At 37.6% G+C, this 25,699-nt stretch overlaps 1 protein-coding gene across 10 annotated transcripts in view; it reads left to right on the top strand.

Moving 5' to 3' along the window:
* Positions 1-25,625, top strand: part of DOP1A (DOP1 leucine zipper like protein A) — a 111,933-nt gene extending 86,308 nt beyond the window's left edge. For 6 of the 10 annotated variants that reach the window (XM_053904686.1, XM_053904687.1, XM_053904692.1 and 3 more), the window contains 16 exons: positions 4,666-4,800; positions 6,412-6,467; positions 7,607-7,711; positions 11,858-11,924; positions 12,094-12,238; positions 12,415-12,494; positions 13,564-13,673; positions 13,931-14,080; positions 14,220-14,281; positions 15,873-16,025; positions 17,125-17,261; positions 18,153-18,208; positions 19,067-19,231; positions 21,898-22,027; positions 22,990-23,049; positions 25,028-25,625. In XM_053904686.1, coding sequence (XP_053760661.1) covers positions 4,666-4,800; positions 6,412-6,467; positions 7,607-7,711; positions 11,858-11,924; positions 12,094-12,238; positions 12,415-12,494; positions 13,564-13,673; positions 13,931-14,080; positions 14,220-14,281; positions 15,873-16,025; positions 17,125-17,261; positions 18,153-18,208; positions 19,067-19,231; positions 21,898-22,027; positions 22,990-23,049; positions 25,028-25,333 — 1,917 coding nt within the window. In that variant the 3' untranslated portion in view covers positions 25,334-25,625. Of the gene's footprint in view, positions 1-4,665; positions 4,801-6,411; positions 6,468-7,606; positions 7,712-11,857; positions 11,925-12,093; positions 12,239-12,414; positions 12,495-13,563; positions 13,674-13,930; positions 14,081-14,219; positions 14,282-15,872; positions 16,026-17,124; positions 17,262-18,152; positions 18,209-19,066; positions 19,232-21,897; positions 22,028-22,989; positions 23,050-24,444; positions 24,990-25,027 lie in introns of those variants that run through there. The other 4 variants (XM_053904689.1, XM_053904690.1, XM_053904688.1 and 1 more) reach the window with 2 other exon arrangements.
* Positions 25,626-25,699: the final 74 nt, after the last annotated feature.

Genomic DNA, 25,699 nt, shown 5'->3' with positions numbered 1-25,699 from the left:
TGCACATTAATTTTGTATCCTGCGACTTTGCTGAATTCATGTATCAGTTCTAGCAGACTTTTGGTGGAGTCTGTCGGGTTTTCTATGTATAATACCATGTCATCTGCAAAAAGTGAAAGCTTGACTCCGTCTTTGCCAATTTTGATGCCTTTGATTTCCTTTTATTGTCTGATCGAAATCAGTTGCATTCTTATACACTAATAGTGAAGCAAAAGAAAGACAAAGAAACTGATCCCATTCACAATTGCACCAAGAATCATAAAATACCTAGGAATAAACCTAACCAAAGATGTAAAAGATCTGTATGCTGAAAGCTATAGAAAGCTTATGAAGGAAATTGAAGAAGATACTAAGAAATGGAAAAACATTCCATGCTCATGGATTGGAAGAATAAATATTGTTAAAATGTCAACACTACCCAAAGCAATGTACACATTCAATGCAATCCCAATCAAAATTGCACCAGCATTCTTCTCGAAGCTAGAACAAACAATCCTAAAATTTGTATGGAACTGCAAAAGACCCCAAATAGCCAAAGTAATTTTGAAGAAGAAGACCAAAGCAGGAGGCATCACAATCCCAGACTTTAGCCTCTACTACAAAGCTGTCATCATCAAGACAGCATGGTATTGGCACAAAAACAGACACATAGACCAATGGAATAGAATAGAAACCCCAGAACTAGACCCACAAACGTATGGCCAACTAATCTTTGACAAAGCAGGAAAGAACATCCAATGGAAAAAAGACAGTCTCTTTAACAAATGGTTCTGGGAGAACTGGACAGCAACATGCAGAAGAATGAAACTAGACCACTTTCTTACACCATTCACAAAAATAAACTCAAAATGTATGAAGGACCCGAATGTGAGACGGGAAACCATCAAAACCCTAGAGGAGAAAGCAGGAAAAAACCTCTGTGACCTCAGCCACAGCAATTTCTTATTTGACACATCCCCAAAGGCAAGGGAATTAAAAGCAAAAATGAACTATTGGGACCTCATGAAGATAAAAAGCTTCTGCACTGCAAAGGAAACCATCAACAAAACTAAAAGGCAACCAATGGAATGGGAAAAGATATTTGCAATTGACATATCAGACAAAGGGCTAATATCCAAAATCTATAAAGAACTCACCAAACTCCACACCCGAAAAACAAATAATCCAGTGAAGAAATGAATAGACACTTCTCTAAAGAAGACATCCAGATGGCTAACAGACACATGAAAAGATGCTCAATGTCACTCCTCATCAGGGAAATATAAATCAAAACCACACTGAGATATCACCTTATGCCAGTCAGAGTGGTTAAAATGAACAAATCAGGAGACTATAGATGCTGGAGAGGATGTGGAGAAATGGGAACCCTCTTGCACTGTTGGTGGGAATGCAAACTGGTGCAGCCACTCTGGAAAACTGTGGAGGTTCCTCCAAAAATTAAAAATAGATCTACCCTATGACCCAGCAATAGCACTGCTAAGAATTTACCCCAGGGATACAGGAGTGCTCATGCATAGGGGCACTTGTACCCCAATGTTAATAGCAGCACTTTCAATAATAGCCAAATTATGGGAAGAGCCTAAATGTCCATCAACTGATCAATGGATAAAGAAGTTGTGGTTTATATATACAATGGAATACTACTTGGCAATGAGAAAAAATGAATTCTGGCCATGTGTAGCAATGTGGATGGAACTGGAGAGTGTTATGCTAAGTGAAATAAGTCATACAGAGAAAGACAGATACCATATGTTTTCACTCTTATGTGGATCGTGAGAAACTTAACAGAAGACTATGGGGGAAGGGGAGGGCAAAAAAAAGAGAGGGATGGAGCCAAACCATAAGAGACTCTTAAAAACTGAGAATAAACTGAGGGTTGATGGGGGAGGTGGGTGATGGGTATTGAGGAGGGCACATTTTGGGATGACTGCTGGGTGTTGTATGGAAACCAATTTGACAATAAATTTTATATTAAAAAATAAAAATGAATAACAAAGCAAAAAACAAAAACACTAGGCTGTAGTCACCACACAGGGAAGCCTCCCTACCCATCAGTCTTGCACATAAATGCTTGAATTCCCATCACTTTTTAATTCCTTTTTCAAAGGCAATAATAGTGTAGTTGTTAACAGCACAGACTTTGAAACCAGATCCATGCAGTTCAAATCCTTACTTTAATCCCTAACTATATGACCCTGGAGAAGAAGTATACTACTTCATGAGGTTGTGAGAATTGGAAGAATATATTTATGTGGCACTTAGAGCAATGCCTGGCACTTAATAAGCACTCGGTAAATATTAGCTTTATTACTATTCCTCACATTTAAATATGAATAAAGAGCCAAGGATTACTGGTCACATGAAGAAAGTCTCTAATATGATAGACAATGAGAAAAACAACTAGATAAAGTCAAAAGAAACAATGCAAGTTACAGAATAACATTCAAGTAATAACAACAGTGCCTTTCTAAGAGGGGAAGCTATGTTACATCCATGAAATAAGATTATAAGAAAGAGATTTGCAAAAATTAAAATTGTTCATGAATATAAAACTTTTTTAAAAATTTTTTAATGTTGGGGCTCCTGGGTGGCTCAGTTGGTTGAGCGTCCGACTTCGACTCAGGTCAAGATCTCACAGCTCGTGAGTTTGAGCCCCGCGTCGGGCTCTTGTGCTGACAGCTCGGAGCCTGGGTCCTGCTTCGGATTCTGTCTCCCTCTCTTTCCACCCCTAACCTACTCCCATTCTGTCTCTGTCTCTCTCTTTTGAGAAAGAGACAGAGTGTGAGCTCTGTCAGCACAGAGCCCGATGTGAGGCTCAAAACCCACGAGCTGTGAGATCATGACCTGAGCCAAAGTCAGACGCTTAACTGACTGAGCCACCCAGGCGCCCCATCATGAATATAAAACAAAGCAGATAAATACTAGAAATAAAATATAAATTTAGAGATAGGGAAGTAGGGTAAAGGAGATCACAAAATTAGGAGAATGATACTGGAGGCTCAATATCTTTTTGCAGAAACAAAGAACAAAAAAATGACGGGGAAAAATTTAACGAAATAGTACAAGGAAATTTTCCAGAAATGAAAGAAATGAGTTTGCACAGACATTGTGAAAAAAAGAGATTTACTCAAAGATCAGCATGTAATGTCAGAACATTGGAGATAAAAGATCTGAAAATCTTCTTCGGAGAAAATACTGTTCCTATTCAGTGGAAAAATGATAAAACTTGTTAAGAGCAGCACTGGAAATTATGGGAAAATCAGTTTCAAGTTATAACGCTAAACCCAAACTGTCACTCAAAGCATTTTGAACCATGCAATATCTATTTTTTTTAAAAAGTCATTACCATCAGTTCCCCCTCTCTCAGCACCTGGAAGATCCTCTCCATTAGAGGAGGAATAAACCAAGAAATAGGGGGATCCAAGCAATAGGGGTTCTGACACAGAAGGCTGACGGTCACAGAAAAGTTATCAAGATGTTACTATGCAAACCTACAGAGTACCAACCCAGAAAGAGAGCAGAAAGACCTCAAGTAGATATCTCAAGGGAAAAAAAAAAGGGGGGGGGCTACCTGGGTGGCTCGGTCAGTTAAGTGTCCGACTCTTGATTTCAGCTCAGATCGTGATCTCACAGTTACTGAAGTCAAGCCCTACATGAGGCTCTGTGCTGACAGCACGGACGTTGCTTGGGATTCTTTCTCTCCCTTTCTCTCTGCCTCTCCCTGGTTTGTGCGGGTGCACGCTTTCTATCTCTCCCTCTTGAAATAAACTTTAAAAAAAAAAAAAGGAAAAGGAAGAGGTAGAAGATTAATAATTACCTAATGTATTTTAATATGTAATGAGAGATTTACAGTTGTTGGAGCATTTGAGGATGAATTTGTGATCAAGATGGAGAAAACCAAACAAAAATAGAGCAGTTTATTAGCTCTAGGAAAAACAAAAAGTGAAAGAAATGTAAGGGCAGTATAATACATAGTACAACCATAAATAGTCATATGAATATTGGATATTTATTTAAATAAAATTACAACATAACTATGTTGGGAGGATAGGGAGAAAAATGTAAGGGAGCTAAGTTTTTGTCTTCTGAGGTAGGAAGTCAGTAGGAAATCGGAAAAAAAAAAAAAAAAGACACAAAATAGTTAAAAATAGCCGTGTGTATTACTCAAAAAGAAAAGAGCTAAGAGTTGAGCATGGTTGATCTAGGGTGTGAAATATAGGATAGGACATAGCTTACTGTCCTATTTGATTTTTTGAAATGATGTATACATTGTATTGATAAAAAGTACATATATTTTACCTAATCAAGAGACCTGTAAAGTCCTTTATATTAAAAAGAGGCCATGGGGGCGCCTGGGTGGCGCAGTCGGTTAAGCGTCCGACTTCAGCCAGGTCACGATCTCGCGGTCCGTGGGTTCGAGCCCCGCGTCAGGCTCTGGGCTGATGGCTCGGAGCCTGGAGCCTGTTTCCGATTCTGTGTCTCCCTCTCTCTCTGCCCCTCCCCCGTTCATGCTCTGTCTCGCTCTGTCCCAAAACTAAATAAAAAAACGTTGAAAAAAAAAAAAATTTAAAAAGAGGCCATGAAATATTCTCTTAATTCTGTGATTTCTCTTAAAAGGCCTGTGTGCCCACGTACGTGCATAACCGCAGTGATGTGTTTATCCAGGTCATCCCTGCAGCCAGTGAAGAGCAGCTCTTACTAGTAGAACTGGTTCGCTCCATCAGTGTCATGAGAGCAGAAACCGTTATGCAGACCGTGAAAGAAGTTTTAAAGCAGCCCCCAGCCATAGCCAAGGACAAGGTAAGAAGAGCTTTTCTGAGCTGTTTACAATTCTATTTCAGAAATAATGCTGGAGATAAGATATTTTTTGTTCAGTGACGTCCTTTTAATGCTTACAGATTGCAGAGAGGAATGCATGTTGCCCTCACACTCCTGTAATAGAAACATGTATCAACTTCTGCAGTGACTGCTATTGTGATCATTCCTGTAGCTGGTGAAGAGCCCTTAATGGCTTAGATCTCTTATATGAACCTTCTAAGGCAGTTACAGAGTTTATGACCAAAATCTTAGGGGGTGGGGGGGAGGTTCTGGTCATTTAAAGGGAGAACATGTAAACCAGTGCTCAAGGTCTGCTTACCTCAACTGTTGCTTTTTTTTTTTTTTTTTTTAGCTTCTTTATTCCTTTCTCTTTGGACAAATGTCTAGCATTTTGCTGTAACGTTAGCTCTACTCCATGTCATTTATTGACAAAACTGTGCTTTGCAGGAGCTACAGAAAATGAGTAACATAGTCTGTGCTCACAGTTTATTGTCTCTAATTAGGCAGATATAAAGTCTGCAAATTAGTAAAATTATGGACTTCTCTACTTCTGCTCTTTGTTCTAGCAATATTGAGAGGTCATATTTGCTAAGAAAATATTTACCACCTGCAAATGTTGGACTTTAAGCCAAGCCAAATAAACCTAATCATATCCTTCACAGAATTATCACACATATCTGCTTTATTAAATATAAATGTTAATTTTTTTTGTTTTATCTTTTTTGTTGAATTGCCTGTGGGAAGAGGATACTTCTGTGTGCAGAATAGCCGGTATCCATATTAACTTTTAATAATTTGTTTACTGTTGTAACATCACCTCTGGAGCATTCGCCATAGGATTTTAAATTTGCACGTCCAAGCTCAGTTCAGCATCGTATTTTGAGCATCTGCTTGTGTCAGACATTGGACTAAGCATGAAAGACCCTGGAAGCAAATAATAGCAGCTTCCACCACCCTCCAGCGGCTGCCTCTTGCTCTCGATCTGGGTTCTGAATCCGTTAGGCACTTGATTTTTGTGTGATAAAGGGGAACCTTCAAGGGGATAGTTGGTACTGCAAAGGAACAAACTGATAAATGTCAGTGGACATCAGTATCATTTTCTTGCCTATTACTAATTTCTGTTACTCTAGGCACTGTCCTTTAACTTCATGTTAGGGGTTAGTCTCAGATTTGAACTAACTACACTAATTTAACAGAAACTTGTAGTAAAATAGATTTAAATTCAAATTTCATGAAAATCTTCAACCTAATTCTGATAGCACCAACCAAGTATAAGGTAATTAAAATAAAACATATTGATGCTTATAGAGTAAATGGATCATTTGAAAGTAATGGCTGGAGTATCAACTTTTGATGTGTACAGGGGGTGGCGATTGAGACTCTTTATTTCTTCTATCCATTTTCAACTTTTTAAATAGCTCTTAGGTTAAGTTTGTTTCTACTAAATGAAAGACTTGAGTGGCATTTTTAATGGCAAACTAGTGTTTTTGTTTTCTTTCAATGTTTTGACAGTAAAGTACAGAGTAGCTGCAATAATGAAAAAGCAAAGGCAGCATTTTTCTTCACTGTAAAATTGATTTCTTTTGTTTATAGAAGCACCTTTCTTTGGAAGTCTGCATGCTTCAGTTTTTCTATGCTTATATTCAAAGGTAAGATAACTGATGTAGATCTCTCCTTACTACGTTAACAATGTATAAAAGTTTGGAATATAGGAGAAAGGCAGCTGAGTTCATTCAAGAAATTGCTAATTTTTCCTTTTGTGGATATACGTATATAAGTCAGTGGGTATGTTAATGACCCACAGCCATGTAGGTCCTGCAAACCTAAAGACCTGCAGGTATTGAAGACATGGTATTGAAACAATGAATTGTAAGAAAATCATTTAAATATAAAAGAGAAATTACAACTCTTGAAGCCATGCTTGTCGCCACTGAATCCATTATTATTTTGATATAGGTGAATATGTGGTAATCTAATCTGATTCTTTTTTTTTTTTTTAATATTAGGAATGATGAAAAGAAAATATCTTCCCATTCTAGTATTCCAGTTTTGTGTTTAGCTGACCCCTAAACAGAAGTCAGTTGATTTCAATTTTGATAAACTTATGGGACAACCTGAATCTTAATGTCCTCCTGTAGAGGGCAAATGCATTTTAATTACCAAACTGGCATCAGTTTATGATCTATGACTAACATTTATAAAGTCAGGTTATCTAGTATATTTAAACTGATTGTGATTTAGAGCAAAGAGTACCTAAAGTTTGAACTTAGATACATATAGGTGTTAGGGTTAAGGCCAGACTGAAACAAAGATAATCTGAATATCTTTAGAGGTGAGAGACTGATGTTCAGGATAGATTGGTAACTCTCCCTTAGATGAACTAAAGACTCCTAGGTGAAGGAAAAAGAACTAAAATAAGAGATAAGTGGAGAGAATAGGGCCAAGAGCAGGGGACTATGATGTCAGTAATCCAACTGAGACTTAATCCAGTTGTATTTTACTTTTGAGAGTCCGTGTGATTAAAAACTGGGATTTCTATAGCACAATTAAAATTTCTATACTAATTAAGCTACACCAGATATTTTAAATATGTTGGTTTTCTTTTTATATAACAATAGTAGAAAATAAAGAGCTTTTAAGAATTTTGTCCTATCATAGTCTATAAAAATTTAGGGAATGTTTCAGAGAAACTAGTAGGAAAATGTGGTAAAGGCTGTGGGAAAATATAAAGAAAATAAAAGTTAACTGTGGCTCTCTCTATATATACAAAACTGTATTTATCTTGCAGAATTCCAGTGCCCAATTTAGTGGATAGCTGGGCATCATTGTTGATACTTCTGAAAGACTCCATACAACTGAGTCTTCCAGCCCCAGGGCAGTTTCTTATACTTGGGTAAGCAATTTCACTTAAAAATATTATTTTGAAAAAAATAATGTTCATTGTCCTAATTGCTGAATAGCAGATGTTTTGAGTGAGCACATGTTCTCTCTGTCTTCTCTTGGAATTTTCAAGATATAGAACTAGATGTGTGATTTGAGGCCTGTAAAAAAAGGGTGTAGGGAGAAAACTGTGTGTTTATGTGTATACAAAATGTAAATGCACTAACAAACCTTACTATAGTAGTTTCTTCAAGGATGAGTAGGATGCCTGATGGGGAACTTCATACAGGAGTCATTTGCCTTCAGGACCCTGAACATGAACAGTCTTGGAAAGTCATTTTCTCTGTTTTGGAGTTTCCTTATCTATGTTGCTAATTTAGTGGATTATTTGATAAATTCCAGTCACTCTTACTTAACTGCAAGCACCATGATGTCATGGACAGTGTCGGTTTTTTCGCTTACCATTGTTCATAATATGTCTCCAGTAAATACTGGTCAGTGAATGGAGTTGGCAGGAGCAGCAAGCCTTTGTGGAGACAGGAATGGGAGGGGCATGTTGGGGCACGGTGCGTTGTCTGGTTTGGTTCTTAGAGTAGAGCACTGGCAACAGAATGGTGGGGAGATGGAAAGGGAGATGGGAGCTGGATAGGGAAGGATTCACATTTTAGCTTAAGAAATTTGGTCTTGGGGGGGACAACCTGGGTGGCTCAAGTCGGTCAACCATCCGACTTCAGATCAGGTCATGATCTCATGGTTCGTGGGTCAAGCTCTGTGTTGGGCTCTGTGTTGGCACAGCCCAGAGCCTGGAGTCTGCTTTGGATTCTGTGTCTCCTCCTCTCTCTGCCCCTCCCTTGCTCGCACTCTCTGTCTCTCTCTGTCTCTCTCAAATAAACATTAAAAAAAAAAGAGAAATTTGGTCTTGGGCAGGGGTGAGAGTGAATGGCAGGTCTTGAGGAGGGACGTGAGTGGCAGGTTAGTAGTAGAATGGATTAGAGGGTAAGGAGGCTAGGCCAGGAATGCTGTTTCAAGTAGGAGGTAGGGACTATGAACTACTAAGGATGGAATTGCAGGACCAAGACAAAGAATAAAGGAAAAGGGACTAGCAAAGGAGATAGAAAGGGAAATAGAAGAAAATTAGAAGAAAACCGGCTATATTCCGTGTTCTAGAAGCAAACGTAAGTTAAGAGGGCACAAGGAACTCTTCCAAAGAGATGAAGGAAGATGGGGAATAAGAGACTGTATTGATGATTTGGAGAGGACTGGTGATTTAAGAGAGAGGAGTTTGGTGAGGTAGTGAGCACAGACGTTAACAGCCAAGGGTTAGAGTGAGAAAGTATGAAGTATTCTTTGAAGATGTTTGATCATGAAAAGAAAATGATAGTATAAAGTAGCAGGAGGAAATGTGATTTGGAAGTCATCATTAGTAGTAAAGATCTGGGGCGCCTGGCTGGCTCAGTCGGTGGAGTGTGCGACTCTTGATCTTGGGGTTGTGAGTTGGAGCCCCACATTGGGTGTAGAGATTACTTAAAAAATAAAATCTTTTTAAAAAAAGATAGCAAAGAAGATCTGAGGATGTTGAATAGTTAAAAGCAAAGACTTTGTAGTCTGCCAGCGTTCAGATCCAGCTGCTTTACTTCTTAAGCCGCGTGGCCTTGGGCAGGTTATTTAACCTCTCCATCTGTGAGATGATATTATCATCCCCATCAGGGATGATAATAATGCCAACTCACAAAGTTGTTATGATAATTAAGTTAGTTAATATTTGTTACATTCTTAGAACAGTGCCTGGCCAATCATAGGTGTTATGTAAGTGGAGAGTGATAGAAAATTCTAGAGAGAAGAGGGCTCACTGATAGCATCACATTCCAGAGACAGCTGGGAAGAGGTGGAGAAAAGGAAATGAACAGGTATTAGAGTGAGAAAGAAGGATACATTTTCCTCTAAGATGTTGCTACTCAAAGGTTGATCTTCAACCAGCAGCATTGGAATCACCAGGGAGCTTATTAAAAATGTAGAATCTAAGGTTCCACCCAGAACACCCCAATTAGAATCTGCTTTTTTAGCAAGATTCCCAAGTGATTTGAGTGAGTACACACTGAAGTTTGAAAAGGACTGCTTAAGATATAAGGAGAAGAAGGAAAAAACAGAGTAAGCTTTTCCCCAATTTTTTTACATTGCATCAGGCAGTCCAATGATATCATTAATAGCCAGCGACAGTCAACATGTTCTCGTACTGAATGGACATAAATTCAACCAAGTGCAAAGAATTTTGAGCTTTTAGCCATCTTCTGTAGTTCTGAAGGGGATTTTATATGTGTAAATGTGTGAATCTGTATACACAGACTTCGCTTTTGCCCTCCGTGTCCTTATGGAAACTAGCAATTCTGTTTTGGCATCTAGTGGTCTAGAAGAGTTTCAAGTGAAGAAGAGAGAAGGTGAGAATTCTTCAGTGAGATGGCCTCAAGTTTTCTGGTAAATGTGGGAATGTAGTCTTCTGCCAGGAGGTGGAGGAACCGTGATGGAGAGCTGGTCAGCCTAAGGTAGTTGAGTAACATGGAGGGCCCAGCCCAGCCAAAGTGAGTCACAGACCCTGCTCAAGAATTTCAGGGATTATGATGATCCCCAGACCCTCATACTATCTATTTTGAAAGTTATCTAAATCAAAAAGTCGAAGGAGTTTTAGACAATGGAGATGTAATGAAAAGAGCAGTGGGCTCAACGTCTGCCCTTCCTGGATCAAAGGTTAATATAACTAGTGTGTATGAGTTTTAGTGATGAGAAAGAAATGTAAATACTAGAAATCAAACTACATACTCATGAAGATTTCTGATTCTTCTTATTTCTAGTTCCAGCCCTCATCTCTGTGATCTTGGGTACCTCAGTAAACCTCTCCAAGGCTGTTTTCCCATCTGTCAAGCAAAGATAGTGGTGCCTGGCCTACCTACCTGAGTTGTCTTAAGGCTCAAAGAGGAAATATATGTACAGTTCTTTGAGTTATCAGCAAATAACCCTGCTGCCTAATTTCATCAAAAATTAAAGCTATTTATTGTGACTTGTAGCTTCCCTACAGGATTTTACTGTTTCTTCACCTGCCTTTTCTTCCTTTCTCATTTCTCAGAAAATGAAGATCCTACCTCCTTCTCCGGGGTGTATACTCTGATTATTTAAGCAAAAAAGTTGGACACTGTCAGTTAGACTAGACACTTAATTCCCTTTTTAAATTTGATTGTGTGTTTGTTTAATACCAACCATTCCACTGATCCTCTAAAAATTCCTAATTACAAAATAGAAATTAAGATGAAGATTGCTTTTCAGTATCATTTCACATTTAGTTTGGAAATGATCATGTATATAATTTATCTTAACCAAGTCAGAGTAAATATTGAGTGGAAGTTTAGCAAATAAAAAAAGTTGATTTTTTTTTTTTTCATTTATAAAGTATTTTTAATCTATTATATATAGACACACAGGATAAGAAACCATTTCTGTATTACAATTTAAGATTGGTGGGGTTTGAGTTTTGGGGGGTTTTTTTTGTTTAATATATAAAATGTAAACAGGAAAATATACAAATAATTAGTATACAACTCCACAAGTTATTACAGAGTGAACATATCAATTATATAATCACAAGACTAAATTAAGAAATAAAACGCCATATGTCTCTTCAGGTCCCCTCCCAATTACTGTCCTTTCCCTCTCCCCAAAGATAACCATTATTTGGACTTCTAATACCACAGATAAATTTTGCCCTTTTTTAAAAACTGTATGTAAATATTTTATTCTGTGTCTGCTTCTTTCACACAACATATGTGTATAAGATTCCTCCATGTAATTTCATGTAGCTGTAATTTATTGAGTTCCATTGCTGTTCCATATTTCATTGTAAGAATATGCTACGATTTCTTCTCTTGCTGGACTTTTGGGTTCTTTCCACTTTGGTGCTTTTACAAATAATGTTGTTATGAACGTCTTTGTACATGTGTTTTCCTGCATATGTTTATTCCTTTTAAAGTCATAGGATATTCATATATACATTCATTAAACACATAAAATAGAAGTTGAGGCTACAGAGCCACTTGGTCACTGTGAGAAATCAGATTGCATCATTTCCTTTACACTGATGTTTCCTGTTCGTTTTTCTCTTCTGCCCTTTTAGGGTTCTGAATGAGTTCATTATGAAAAACCCTACTTTGGAAAATAAGAAAGACCAAAGAGACCTTCAGGTAAGGCATTCTGAATTGAGAGCTGTTGCCAAAACTCTGCATCTCTCACTGCCTTTAACTGTAAAAGGATAAGGTCAGGTAAGATCCATCTACGAAGTTGCACGAGCACGCGTATTTGGGTATGTGTATACGCACGTATACGTAGAGTGGTTTTTCTTTGTTTCTTTAGGATGTGACTCATAAAATAGTGGATGCAATTGGTGCCATTGCTGGTTCTTCTTTAGAACAGACAACATGGCTGCGACGAAATCTTGAAGTTAAGCCTTCTCCCAAAATAATGGTGGATGGGACCAATTTGGAATCTGATGTTGAAGGTATTGATCTCAAAGATTGAGGTTTATGTTTATAGGCACCTGTTTACTAAGAAATCATTGCAACTAGCACTGTAAGCACTAGAAAATCATCCTTTTCCTCATGTTAGCAGGTAGCTTTCTTTAGTGGGAAAAGACCTAACTGTATCTTTACTTTACCTGTCTTTTCTCTTATTTAGATATGTTATCACCTGCAATGGAAACCTCAAACATAACTCCTTCTGTATATAGTGTCCATGCACTGACATTACTTTCTGAGGTAAATATCAAGTTTTTTCACATGAACTTTCAAGTAAACAATGTCAAAATTCAAGATTAGCAAGTAATCCTTACAGAGGAGTTTTTAATTTGAAAAACCATTTTGCACTTCTAGAGATCACTATAATAAATAAAGTTGTGACTTTGTATTTGGACCAGTTTGTTAAATATTAGTGATAACTTTAGATATTGTTTCCTTCCCCGGGCACTATTTTTTTAAGCATGATTTTTAAAAAGAAAAGTGCTTTTGTATGACAGTATAATCAGAAGGTGGTATAATGATGCTTGCCATGATGAAATATTTTACCAAAGATTTTTAGATTCATCCTCTGACATGCTCTTTTTTTTATACCCTGCTATATAGCCTTGTAGGTCATTTTTATTTCCCTTTTCAAATGTGGATACCATGCCTCCCAAAGATTAGAACAATATGACTAAGGCTAAATAGCTGTTAATTGATAGAGCTGGGACTTAAACAGTTGAGTTTATTTCTAAGCTCTCTTTTAACTGAATCGGAGAAAGAGAATAGAGTGTCTAGTCTTTGATTCACTCTTTAGTCACTGTCACATTAGAAGGTTCTTGACCTCTCTTAGAACCTTCTATTAGAAGGTTCTGTACTTCCCTCTCACAGTTGAAAATAGCAAAATTTGCTCGTACTTATATCCTATATTTGTAATGGACAGAAAAATTTTTAAAAGTTGCAGAAACCATTCATTTAAAATGGATTAGTGAGGGGGTGCCTGGGTGGCTCAGTCGGTTGAGAAGGTCTGACTTTCGCCTTAGGTCATGATTTCACGATGAGTGATTTTGAGCCCTGCATCAGGCTCTCTGCTGTCGAGGCTGCTTCATATGCTCTGTCACCTCTGTCTCTCTGCACATCCCCCACTCATGCTTTCTCTCTCTCTCTCAAAACTAAATAAACATTAAAGTTTTTTAAATGACTTAGATCTGATTTCAGATTTTTCAAATTTTAAGGTATTTTAGGTATTCTTACAGACTGAAACCCATGTCTAAATGCTGTCACTTTCAGCTGTTAGATTATACTCCATTTCACTTCTTATGTTTTTTAGGTTTTGGCTCATCTTTTGGATATGGTTTTCTATAGTGATGAGAAGGAACGGGTTATTCCTTTACTTGTAAATATTATGCATTATGTTGTACCCTACCTCCGAAATCACAGGTACTGTTATTAAAGTAGATTTCGTAATTCAAAGCCTGTTAGAAACAAATTGTGTTCCTTTAATGCCATTTTTGGAATTACCACAAAATGGCATTATTTTTGCCTTGAATTGTAATGATTGAAGAAAACACATTATTTCTGTTATGGTGCCTTCTGTTTCATATTGTTTTAGGGGAATGTGAGTACTTATGAATAACATGGTGGTTCAAGTTATATAACACATAGGTTAAAGTGGTTCTGGTCCTCCTTCCTCCTAGTGCACATAATGCTCCTAGTTATCGAGCCTGCGTCCAGCTGCTTAGTAGTCTTAGTGGGTATCAGTACACACGGAGAGCTTGGAAAAAAGAAGCCTTTGACCTCTTTATGGATCCCAGTTTCTTTCAGATGGATGCCTCTTGTGTTAATCAGTAAGTCGTCTTGCTTTTATTCAGTGTGATGATGCATCTTGCTGAAATCAACCACTGTCCTGCAAAGTAGAACACTGTTTTTTTTCCTGGTAACAACAGGAAAATCCTAATTACATATCATAATCCTTGTTTCTTTCAGTTGGAGAGCAATAATGGACAATCTGATGACACATGATAAAACAACATTTAGAGACTTGATGAGTGAGTATTATGGGATGAAACCTAAGTAATGTATGTCCTTATCAGGACCCATTCTTATTGTTTGCCTTGTCCTTCTCTAGAAACTTCAGAATTAGCTCTTTGTCAAGTTGTACGTATATCCTATAGGGATGGAATGTTAAAGTTTAAAGAGGACAGCATGGTGATAAATAATAAGTAGAGCTATTTGGCCGTGTCTAATTTGTCTCTAAATTTTTTGCACAGCACACAGCATGGAACCTGGCACATAGTAAGCACTCAATAAGGAATTATTAAATGTATGAAAGGCTGGCAATTGGATTCAACCTATCAGACATGTCACTCTAAATCCGGGGGCTCTGTTTATCTCTTTTGAAGGAAGAAAGAGAAGGACCAAGAAGATTAGAATCACTCTCCACTCTGTTTCTACTGTCTTGATTGGTTTTATATATTAGGATTCCTGTAGTATTTCATCTGAAAAACGTGTTTTCTTGTGTGTTTTTTTTTTAAATTATATTTAAGTAATCTCTACACCCAACGTGGAGCTTGCACTCACAACCCTGAGATCAAGAGTCGTATGCTCTTCCAACTGAGCCAGCCAGATGCCCCAGTTTTGTTTTGTTTTTTAAGTTTAAAGTTCCTAAACTAATGACCTTAAATAGCAGTAAAGCTGGATGAGTCTGTATGATTTTGTGTAAGCACAAGCTGTTGTTTCCCTGTCTGTAAAAGGGGCAGCATATTGTCTCTCCTCTGATCATCACAGGGTTGTTTTAGGGTAATGAATTTTGACAAATTCATCTGTTCAACAAATATTTATTAAAAGACAAACATGGGGCAGGCCATTATGCTAACCTTAACCAAATAAATAAGATTATTTCAGGGAGTAGGGGTGCCTTGGCGGCTCAGTCGGTTAAGCATCCAACTCTTGATTTTGGCTCTGGTCATGATCTCACAGTTCATGGATTTGAGCCCCACCTTGGAGTGTGCCTGAGATTCTCTGTCTCCTCCTTTCTCTCTCAAAATAAATAAATGAACTTAAAAAAAAAAAAAATTACTTCAGGGAATAAGAAGTTGTGAAGAAGGTAGGGTGATACGATAGATTTTAAGTAACACCTGAAGAGCTCACAGTTGGAACTAAAGAAGCCAACCTTGGGAAGGTCTAGGGACAAAGTGTTCCACGCATAGGGAACAAAAATTACAAAGATCTTCTGTGGGGAACAGCAAGAACACAGTGTGGCTACAGAAGAGTGAGCTGGAAGTGAGTGACAAGACTTAAGAATGGAGAGCTAGGTGGGCCAGGCCAGAAATTATTTTTAAAGCAATGAGGAATTAGGCAGATGGCATGGAATATTAAAGGGTGTTATAAAATGGCATTGTTGGTGTTCTCGATTTTCTAAATTTTCCTCTCTTTCCACATTCACAATTCCTATCCTTTGGTCTTCTGGCTTGTACACGCTGGGTCTGTTTGCCAGCCCTTCTACCCCAGAGAGGAGCCATGAATCCTCTACCCTAAGCTCCTCCCACTCTTGGAAGCCATAAGGTGTCTAGCCATTTTTACAAACAAATAATAGAATAATCTTTTTTCAAATGACCGCACGTACATTCTTTTTTTCAGCTCGTGTAGCTGTGGCTCAGAGCAGTTCACTTAATCTCTTTGCAAACCGTGATGTGGAGCTAGAGCAAAGAGCCATGCTTCTCAAAAGATTAGCATTTGCTATTTTTAGCAGTGAAATTGACCAGTACCAGAAATATCTTCCAGATATACAAGGTAAATCATGTAAAACTGTTTTCTCTGTCTTCCAAACTGTGTTCTTTATTGTTGTTGTTCTTTAGTAAATACTTTTCCTTAAACTGTTAAGTTGGGGTAAAATATACCAAGTGTAAGTAGATGGAGAACACTGTAGAATTAGAAGTTTGTTCTGACACAAAAATTACCATCATCGGCATGTAAAAAGAAATCAAACAGTGAGTTTGTAGGACTTGCCTAAATATGGTCTCTATTTTATTGTTTGGTTCTAGTTTCCTAAGAATTCGTGTTTAAGGTTGAGGCATATGACTATTTTGCTGCAGGCAGGTTAGTGTTGTTTTTTTTTTTTTTTTTTTTACTGTGGATAAGGGGTTCTATAGTTTCAAGGAGGACTAAAATATAGGCAGAGCCAGGAATTGGGGGCTAGAAGTAACATTTGGAGATCTGTAGTGGGGGGGGGGGGAGTTGTGTAAGGTTTTTGATAACCTTTACCAAATGGGTTTAGTGGCCCTGTGTGTCCTGAAGGGTACCAGTGCACTCATCATCGCTCCGCCACCAGATAGCTTCCCCGTCCTGGGGCAGAATTGTTCATACTGAGTCATTGTGCTGATGCAGCCACCAGCTTCAACTGCCTGGCGACTGGGCTGGGAATGACAGTTGTCATCTCTTTAGTGAGATCATTTCTCTAGGAAGAGAAGTGACTCCTTTCCTTAGCCTTTATACCTAATGTCAGATATACAACATACACACTATTTGTCTTGTGATTTTTTTTTTTTTTTTAAGTTGACCAGATCACTGCTACTCAAAGTGTGGTCCATGGACTAGTACCAGTCTGTTATCCCATCCGTGATAAGTACAGAAATTTAGAGTAAGCATTTTAAACTTTTATAGCAATTTGACAGAATCTGTCACATCTAACAATAAGAAAATGGCATTTGTATTTTATATCTTCTTTAGATTTTTTTTCTAGCAATTCATTTTTATTATATTTTATGGGGAATTTTTTTTTTCATTAGTCCACCAGAAAGTTTGAGAAGTAGTAGGCTAGCTTATATGGAAAAGTTCACATGAAGATGATTTTAATTATTAACCTACTGAAAATACACTGCATTTCTTTCAGAGAGATTGGTTGAGAGTCTCCGTTTGCCCCAGGTGCCAACTCTTCACTCTCAAGTGTTCCTGTTTTTCAGAGTATTACTTTTAAGAATGTCTCCACAACATCTTACCTCACTCTGGCCTACCATGATTACAGAACTTGTGAGTTAATTCTAATCATCAGGTCATAAATCTAAACTGTAAAACAATGGGATTAGCATCAGCATGCTTACTGGATATAAACTAATCTTGGAAGAGAACTGAACTCTAGTTAAACTTGTTACTGATAGTTTTTACAGTTGAAAAGGGTAAAACAAGTCAGAGTCCATCTCCATATAGCTTAAGCTTCCAAATATGTTAACATTCCCAATATTAGCTCCTTGTGAATCATTACTTAATCTGATCTGGTTTCATTTATTCTCTTGTACACCAAATGGGTAACTCTATCATGGCTTCCAGGCCTGGTTCCAGCCTATAGCAGAACCTCTGGGGTGCTGAGAGCTGGTTTAGTTGGATTCCAGTGGACTGACATAAGGCATGTCCTCACTCTTGAAGTGTAGCACTTACCCTAGTTAAGCTTCCTTGAGAGAGACTTTCACAAAGATTTTGTTATCTCCCAAACAGTAAAACCTTCCTCAATCCCACTATACCAATCCATTCTCTCCAGATCTTACCATCTTCCTCATCTAAATCATGTGGGGACCTGGGGATAAAGGAACATGAGTAAAGGAAGAGAAGTGAATCTGTAACTCTGAAAACCCAAGCATTTATAATCTCACAAAGAAATTGGCTTTAATATTTTTTTTTAATAACTGTATCTCTTCCATCCTTGACAAATAAAAAAAGGTATGGCTTCATCCCAGCTGTGTCAAGTTATTAGGAAGGCTGTGTGCTTGATTTGCAGTTTAACTTCCACAAACTCAGTATAATTTAATTTGATTGTATCCTAAAATTTATTTTTGGATTAATGAAAACAGAGTCTAAAGATAGATTGAAAGAAAAGTTAAATATTAAGTTTAAATAAACATTTAACATGAATTTCACGGTCTTCAGGTACAGGTATTTTTACTGATGGAGCAGGAACTCACTGCTGATGAAGATATTTCACGGTAATATGTAATATATTTCCATATTTTCTTGTCAGTGTCCATTATCCTAAAATCATCCAGAATGTTACTTTACAACTAGGAGAGTATATAGTTTTATATGAATACTTTATATATTAGTCTGTTACTACATAATCAATTATATTTGGAAATAATATAGCTTCATTTATTCCTTAATCATAGTAGACTAAACTGTCAACACCCAGGGCCTTTGTCCTCTAGACAAATTTAGTTTGAAGCAATATGTCTTAGTTACGTGAGCCATGTTGGTTTTGGTAGGTCAGATCTTATCCGTGAAACATGCAGCAAAACCTTTCATGGCAGGTAAGCTGTAACTAAGGTATCCATGTGTCCCAATCTTCCAGAATGATCTCAATGTACTGTAAGTGTATTCTTTTTAGTAAAGGCAGTTTATTAATATGACTATAATTTTTTATGTAGGAATTTTTGTACCATTTTGTGTAAATTGAAAAGTTTCTTGTAACACCATGTGTCTTGGATATATATTATTCTTCAATGCCAGGTTTATTTAAAAGGTTCCCCTGTCCTAATAACTTTATTTTTATAGAAAGACACCCCCACCCGCAATTTTCACAGAATATCAAGTAGTAGGGAGGTCTCTGGGTTTCACAGCTAGTATTTTTACATTTCTTGAGTGTAACACAAGTTTCTGTGCAATTTTTACATTCTCAAAATTTAAAGAGTAAAAGTGAACTTTTTATTTGAAGACAGCGAAATTAATTTAGTTGTGACCTTGCTCAGCAGTTACTGGTAAACTTAGCAGAAGGAAAATACTAGCTGGCACCTTGGGAATTATTAGGAAATGGGTTCAGCTCCTGACACACTGTCTCCTGCTTACAGGACTTCAGGCCCCTCTGTGGCTGGTCTGGAGACAACCTACACAGGAGGTAACGGCTTTTCTACTTCATATAACAGCCAGCGATGGTTAAACCTCTATTTATCTGCTTGCAAATTTTTGGATTTGGCTCTGGCGTTGCCCTCCGAAAATCTTCCTCAGTTTCAGATGTAAGTATAAAAGCAAAGATATTAAATGGATATTTTTGAAAGTATGTTTGCTTTGGTCAGTGACCTCTAAGACTAACTTAAATTTTTTTTGTGTGTAAGTGAAATGTTCTTAATTTTTACTAACGTGGTGGGGGGCTCAACACAGTTATTGGAAGTAAGTGGTTGCTGTGGATAAATTAGAGCATTTAGTTTAATAAGTTGAATACCTACCATATGTGAGACAGTGGGATACACAGCTCACTAGCTTCCAGTTCATTGTACAGTTGAACACATGATGGGTGTTCTGTTAGCTGACACGCAGGAACTGTTGAGGTCACAGAACAAAGACCCCCACCTAGCTTTAAGCCATGAGAGCAGATTTATATTGAGGTGGTGAGTGGGGAGGCACATGTGGAGTCTGGGAGGTTAGAATGGACCTGGCTTGTCTGAAATGCTGAGATCGATATTGCCGGAGCAGAATATTGTGAGAAGAGGCTGGAAAGGGGCTGAATTATGTAAGGCCTTATAAACTGTATTAGATAATTTGGACTTTCACCTAGGGACACTGAATCATACTAAGGAATGCAGTGATGTTATCAGGCTTGCATTTTAGAAACTACCTTGGCTGCAGTTTGGACAGAAGACTAGAGATGGGCAAGACTGGAATCAAGGTTTTTATTTCAGATGATAGGGAACTGAGAACAGAAGGGAGTAGGGAGAAACTGAATAGAAATAAATTCTCATAAGTGCCTTTGTTCAAAAATACTGATTTATGGTTTTTCATATTTAAATTTTTAAATAGGCAAACTATGTAAGATTAATCAAACATAGCTAACTTAAGAATTTATCCATATGATCAAATATGTATTTATATATAACGTATTATATTATTCTTCTGGAATGGAGTATTAATAGGCTAAAGAGTAAGACATCAGAATCTGTTTTCTATATTGGACATGCTTAAATCCCCCAAAATTGCTGTTTCACAAGTTTACTTTTAGTTAAATTTAACGGTAAGAACTAGAAATTCTTTTTAGATTAAGTCCAGTTCCTTTTTTTTCTCCATTTGGAAATCATATACACCTACTTCTTGATAAAGAAGAAATTCAGGAAGGAATCCCATGCAGAACTGTAGCAAAGTGGCCAGAATTAATTGGGATGCTTATCATCAAAAAAGTGATAGAAGCTAGTCTCCAGTGCTCTAGGAAGAACCATTAAGTAGTATGTTCATCGTATTGACTTGTTAGCTTCCATGATCAGAACCAAAATTAGTTCATCCTGTTAGGACAGAGTTACTAAAAAAAAGGATGGAAAAGGCTGTAGAACTATAATTTTTAAAAAACTACTATTTTTTAAAAAATCTATGAAGTAGTAGATGATGACCTGGAGAATTTAATCTTGAAAGATTAGTATCTTTCTAAACATGATATATATTTCAGAAGTTAAAGATCTTTGATAATTTAACCACAAAAAAATGTTGAGTCTCTGTGTGACAAAAAAAAATACCATGAAGTGGAAAAAGTAGAAGGTTGGGGAAAGATATTTACGGTGTTTATGACAAAAGTCTAACTTGCTTAATATGTACAAATCAGTAACCCAGCAGGAAAATGGGTCAGTGAGAGAATAAAGAGTTCACAGAAAAGGGCCTATAAATGGTGGAAAAGCCATTACTCCTAAGAGAACTTCCAATTATAAATAGTGATCATAATGGTAACGATCTAAAAGTGTATTTCTTTTTAACCTTAACAGAAGCATTCTTACTCCAGTTGGAGGTGTACATTGATATCGTCTAGTTGTTCTCCAGAGTTGTAGTTACCAAAACTCAAAATACACATTCTCTTTAAGCCAATAATTCTGCTATTACAAGTTTTTATCCTACCACTGTACAGTCAGATACGCAAAAAGTCAGTACTGTAAGTGTATCCATCAAGGTGCTACTTGTAATAACGAGATGATCTAGGAGGCTGGTTAAGTCAGTACATTCCAACACTGGAGTACTGTGTAGCTATTAAAGATAGTGGGGTTTTACATGTTATCTAAATCAGCACAATTAAATCTAAATCATCACAAGCAGCAGTCGTGGTTTTTTAAGTTTACTGAAGAGGAGGTTGGCTCTGTGCTTGTGTGCTCTATTCATGAATTCTGGATGCCAACACAAGAAACTGGCTATGTTGATGGACCCTGTGGTGGGAGGGAGACACTACCGTTCTCTGGTATGTCCTTTTATACTGTTCAAAATTTTCCCATAGTCAGATACTAATTTTATTTATTAAAGACAAAAATACAAGGGTCATGAGAAAGAAGTCCTACTTCATGTTTTATTTCATTTCTTTGCCCCCTGTGTGGAGGGCATCTGGCCAAGTATACGGTGGGGATTTTGCCAATTAACAAATGAGGACGGAATCATTTAAGTTACTGGCTTTGTGCTCTTGAAGAACAATGATGAGACTTTCCATATGTATTTACTCTTTACAACTCTAGGAGATGGTTAATAGTATCTTTATTTGCTGGTGAAGAAAAGGGTCAGGTTGAGAGTCCTGTCCTAGGTGACGGGGCTGCACCTGGCACAGCTGGCACTGGAATCTGTAGAGGCAGTGGGTCACGTTCTTTCCACTACATTTAACGTGGCCTTGTCTCAAATGGCACATCTTGTCTTACCAGTGTCGATATCATTCTTCTGTACATAGGTACCGATGGGCCTTTATCCCAGAAGCCTCCGATGATTCGGGTTTGGAAGTCCGAAGGCAGGGCATACATCAACGAGAATTTAAACCTTATGTAGTTCGACTAGCAAAACTTCTTCGGAAAAGGGCAAAGGTACCACATTCTTCTTTTTAAGTGTAAGAAGACAGAATTGGTAAAATGTATTTATATCATGGATTATGTATTTTGTATCTTTCGGTATGCCTCAGGCTAATTAGAGATCTTCACCCAAGAAAATAATAATGAGTTTGGCATGCTCACCAGTGAGCCTTTATTTCAAATCTTTTGTCTTTTTTGCATTAAAGTTTTTTCAGGGGCAACTGGCTGGTTCAGTCAGTGGAGCATCTGACTCTTGATCTCAGGGTTGTTGAGTTCAAGCCCCATGTCGAATGTAGAGATTACTTACAAAAAAATAAAGCATCACAAAATTAAAAAAAACAATTTTTGTTACAAAATGTACAGTGTGGGGATGACCCAGGTATTTTGGAGTCTTAATTTGCAGTATGTGCTTTGAGTGCTCAGAAATTTTCCAGTCTTCTGGGGTCCCCTAATCAGGCAGCAGCCCCTAAACTAAACCACACTGCACAAACTATAGAAATGGAATAGAGAAGGAGTTTAGCTTCAAGGTTAATTACTTTTTTTTCTGGCCATAGAGAACTGGAGGATTAAAGAGGAGGTTGCGCTTGAAGGATCTGAGGAACTTGATTTAAAATCAAGTCTTTAAGGAAGTAAAAGGGCAGACATGAAAGTTGGGTCCAGAGTTTAGGTACTTTTCCCTTTAATATCATAGGGGTTTGAAAAACTAATCATGACAACAAACCCAGAAGCTGTGTGATGATTATGACCCCAGGCACATGCACTTTCTGTCATCCCTGCATCTCATTAGTAATGACAATTTTTGTAAGACTCCTCTCTGTATCTATGGGATAAACAAGACAGCCTTTTGCCTAAAATGTGTCCCATAGAATAAGATAACAATTTTGATTAGCATTTTCCACACTTTAAACAAGGTCTTCATGGCCAAACATACTTTTCATTGGAACAAAGGCTATGAGTTCTCCTCTTTCCTTCCACAGGACAAGGAGGAGGACTTTAAGACAGTGATTTTGGAGGGATTGGAGATGGCCAAGCATCAGGTGAGGGTGGCTTTTTGATGCTTGTGATGTGGCAGCAAAAGTTGCCACATCTGGACCAAATATTGAGACACAAACCCAGGTGTGGATTTCAACAAGTACAAGAGAGGTAAACAGGAAGGAAGTCTGTCTTCAAGTGTAGACTGGTGAAGTTAAAGGAGAAATCGTTTTTATGGGAACATGTCTGGCTTTTATTTTTGAGGAGGTGGTATAGTTGTGATGAAGAGGAGCAGAACACCAAAACAGGTGCGCTCTTTATTGGTCACAAGCTTAGTAAAAGCCCCTCTCTTAAAGGTACCTCTTGGGGGCACCTGGGAGGCTCAGCTGACTTCAGCTCATGTCATGACCTCACGGTTCATGGGTTCGAGCCCTGCATCGGGCTCTGTGCAGACACACTTAGTGTCTGGAGCCTGCTTCTGATTCTGTGTCATCTTCTCTCTCTGCCCTCCCCTGCTCATGCTCTCTCTCAAAAATAAAACATTTTAAAAATTAAAAAAATGTACATCTTGGCAGGAATATAAACAAAAGGTTACCTTAGTTCTCTCTCAAAGATATTATGCATTTTCCTTCAGGGTAAATTCATCTCTGCTTATCCTTTAATCACTATTGAATTGCAGCTTGATTCAGGGGACTAATAGGTGATGTGGTCAGCCACTTAACAGCAGCCAGTGATGTGAAAGTCAGTCTCCCAGGATGGTCATTAAAACCAGCATTCAAGTTAAATGGAAGGAAGAGGTTTTCTATATCCTATAGTTTAGCTTTGAGGTTACTTTTTTCTTTTTTTCTGGCCATAGAGAACTGGAGGATTTGTTTGCTCCTTTTTAATTTAAATCTATTTTCCATTCTTGGGATTTCATTTTTAAATAAGCAGACAAACCTTGTAATCGTATATGAGAAAATAAGCTGTATTTTGCATCTGCTATCTCCTCTAGGAAACTAGTGATATTAAATATTAGGTAAACAATGAAAGTTTCTCAGCAACAGGCAAACTCCTCAGTATGACAGTTCTGCTTTCTAAGTCCCACCTGCTGATTTTTCCCCCATTTTCTATCCAATTCACGTCTGTTTTCATTCTAAGTGTGTTTTTATATCTGTGATTCCCCCCAAACTCAAAACATCTCCAGTTCTCTCCTAACTTTTCCTAGACAGACTGACATCGACAACTTCATATAATCCAGCTGGCTTCCTAAACTAGTCTCTTGGTTAGTTTTAATGAATGATTTTAACTGCATTTATATTTAGTTGACAGTTTTCACCTGCACTCTCATTTGACTTCTTTGCCAGAAGACAGATTATATTTCCCCATCTTTTTAAATGAGGAATTTTCTGTATCCTGCCCAAGGATGTCCCACACTAAATTGCAAAGCCCAGACACTAACCCAGTTATTTTGACTCTAGGTGCAGCTCTCCTCCCCATGTTGTTTACACAACACAAAAACAGATGGCACTGTCTCTCCTGAGTGCTCTTTTCCTTTCTCTCGTACAGAAAATAATTACTCCCTCCAAACCATGTTACCATCTTGTGGTAATAAGTTTAAGCCATTTGGCTGAAAAGGAATTAACTGATTACTAATGGTGAAACGTAGAAGACTTTTTTGTCTCTTCCTAACCCTCTTCTGCAGTCACTTTATGATTTATTTAGTCCTTGGTTACATTAGTGGGAATCCAGAAATCTGGGAGCTTTTTGAGTATATGCAAAGCACAACATAAATTTTTAATATTTGACTCTATCTAAAACCGACTCTGCTAAGCTTACCTGTGCACTCCAGTTGGAAAATATTACTACAGTGTTGGACACCTCTATCTGTACTTAATAACTGGCACTAAAATGCTTCAGTCAGAAGCACGATTTTAATCAAGTCTGGAATGGAGCCTTGATGTCATCATTTGTATTTGTTAACTGTTGCTGATGTTTACACCCTTTTAAATGTTCTCACGTACTGTATCTCTGTTAATAACAATTCCCTTTGTGTTTCTACAGAAAAACCCAGAGGAAGACAACTCAGGGAGAACGTTGGGTTGGGAGCCGGGGCACTTGCTGCTTACCATCTGCACCGTGCGCAGTATTGAGCAGCTGCTGCCATTCTTCAACGTACTCAGCCAAGTCTTCAACAGCAAAGTCACCAGCCGATGTGTAGGACACTCAGGGAGCCCCATCCTCTACTCAAACACCTTCCCGAATAAGGACATGAAACTGGAAAACCACAAACCCTTTTCCAGCAAAGCCAGGCAAAAAATAGAAGAGATGGTAGAAAAAGATTTTCTGGAAGGGGTCATAAAAACTTGAAGCACCACAAGTGGTTCCATTTAGTTAAATGTAATTATTTAAGACAAACATTGCTCTGAGTTGTATAGGTTTTTTTCTTTTTTGTATGTAACAAGACACATTTCAGGTTGTATTTAATTTAAATATTTGTAAATAAGAGCAAATGTCTGAATGTGGCCTGAATCAAGTTTAAATATTGTTGGCTCATATTGATTATGGTGCCTAAGAGAGATCTATATATACATATATAGTCCATTGTTTTATTGTCCTGAGTTGTCTTAAACCTGCAAAATACACACTGCACATTTTTTGCTGTTGGTTTCAGGCTTTGTTTAATTTAGACTCGTTGGTATCTTCTTTCCATTATTAACCACATTCCAGTATCAG

The sequence above is a fragment of the Panthera pardus genome, unplaced genomic scaffold (assembly GCF_024362965.1).
Source record: "Panthera pardus isolate Hobbes unplaced genomic scaffold, ASM2436296v1 HiC_scaffold_17, whole genome shotgun sequence".
In the NCBI taxonomy this organism is placed as follows: domain Eukaryota; kingdom Metazoa; phylum Chordata; class Mammalia; order Carnivora; family Felidae; genus Panthera; species Panthera pardus.
The sequence above is the reverse complement of the archived record's forward strand: the minus strand, read 5'-3'. Positions and strand labels throughout refer to the sequence as shown.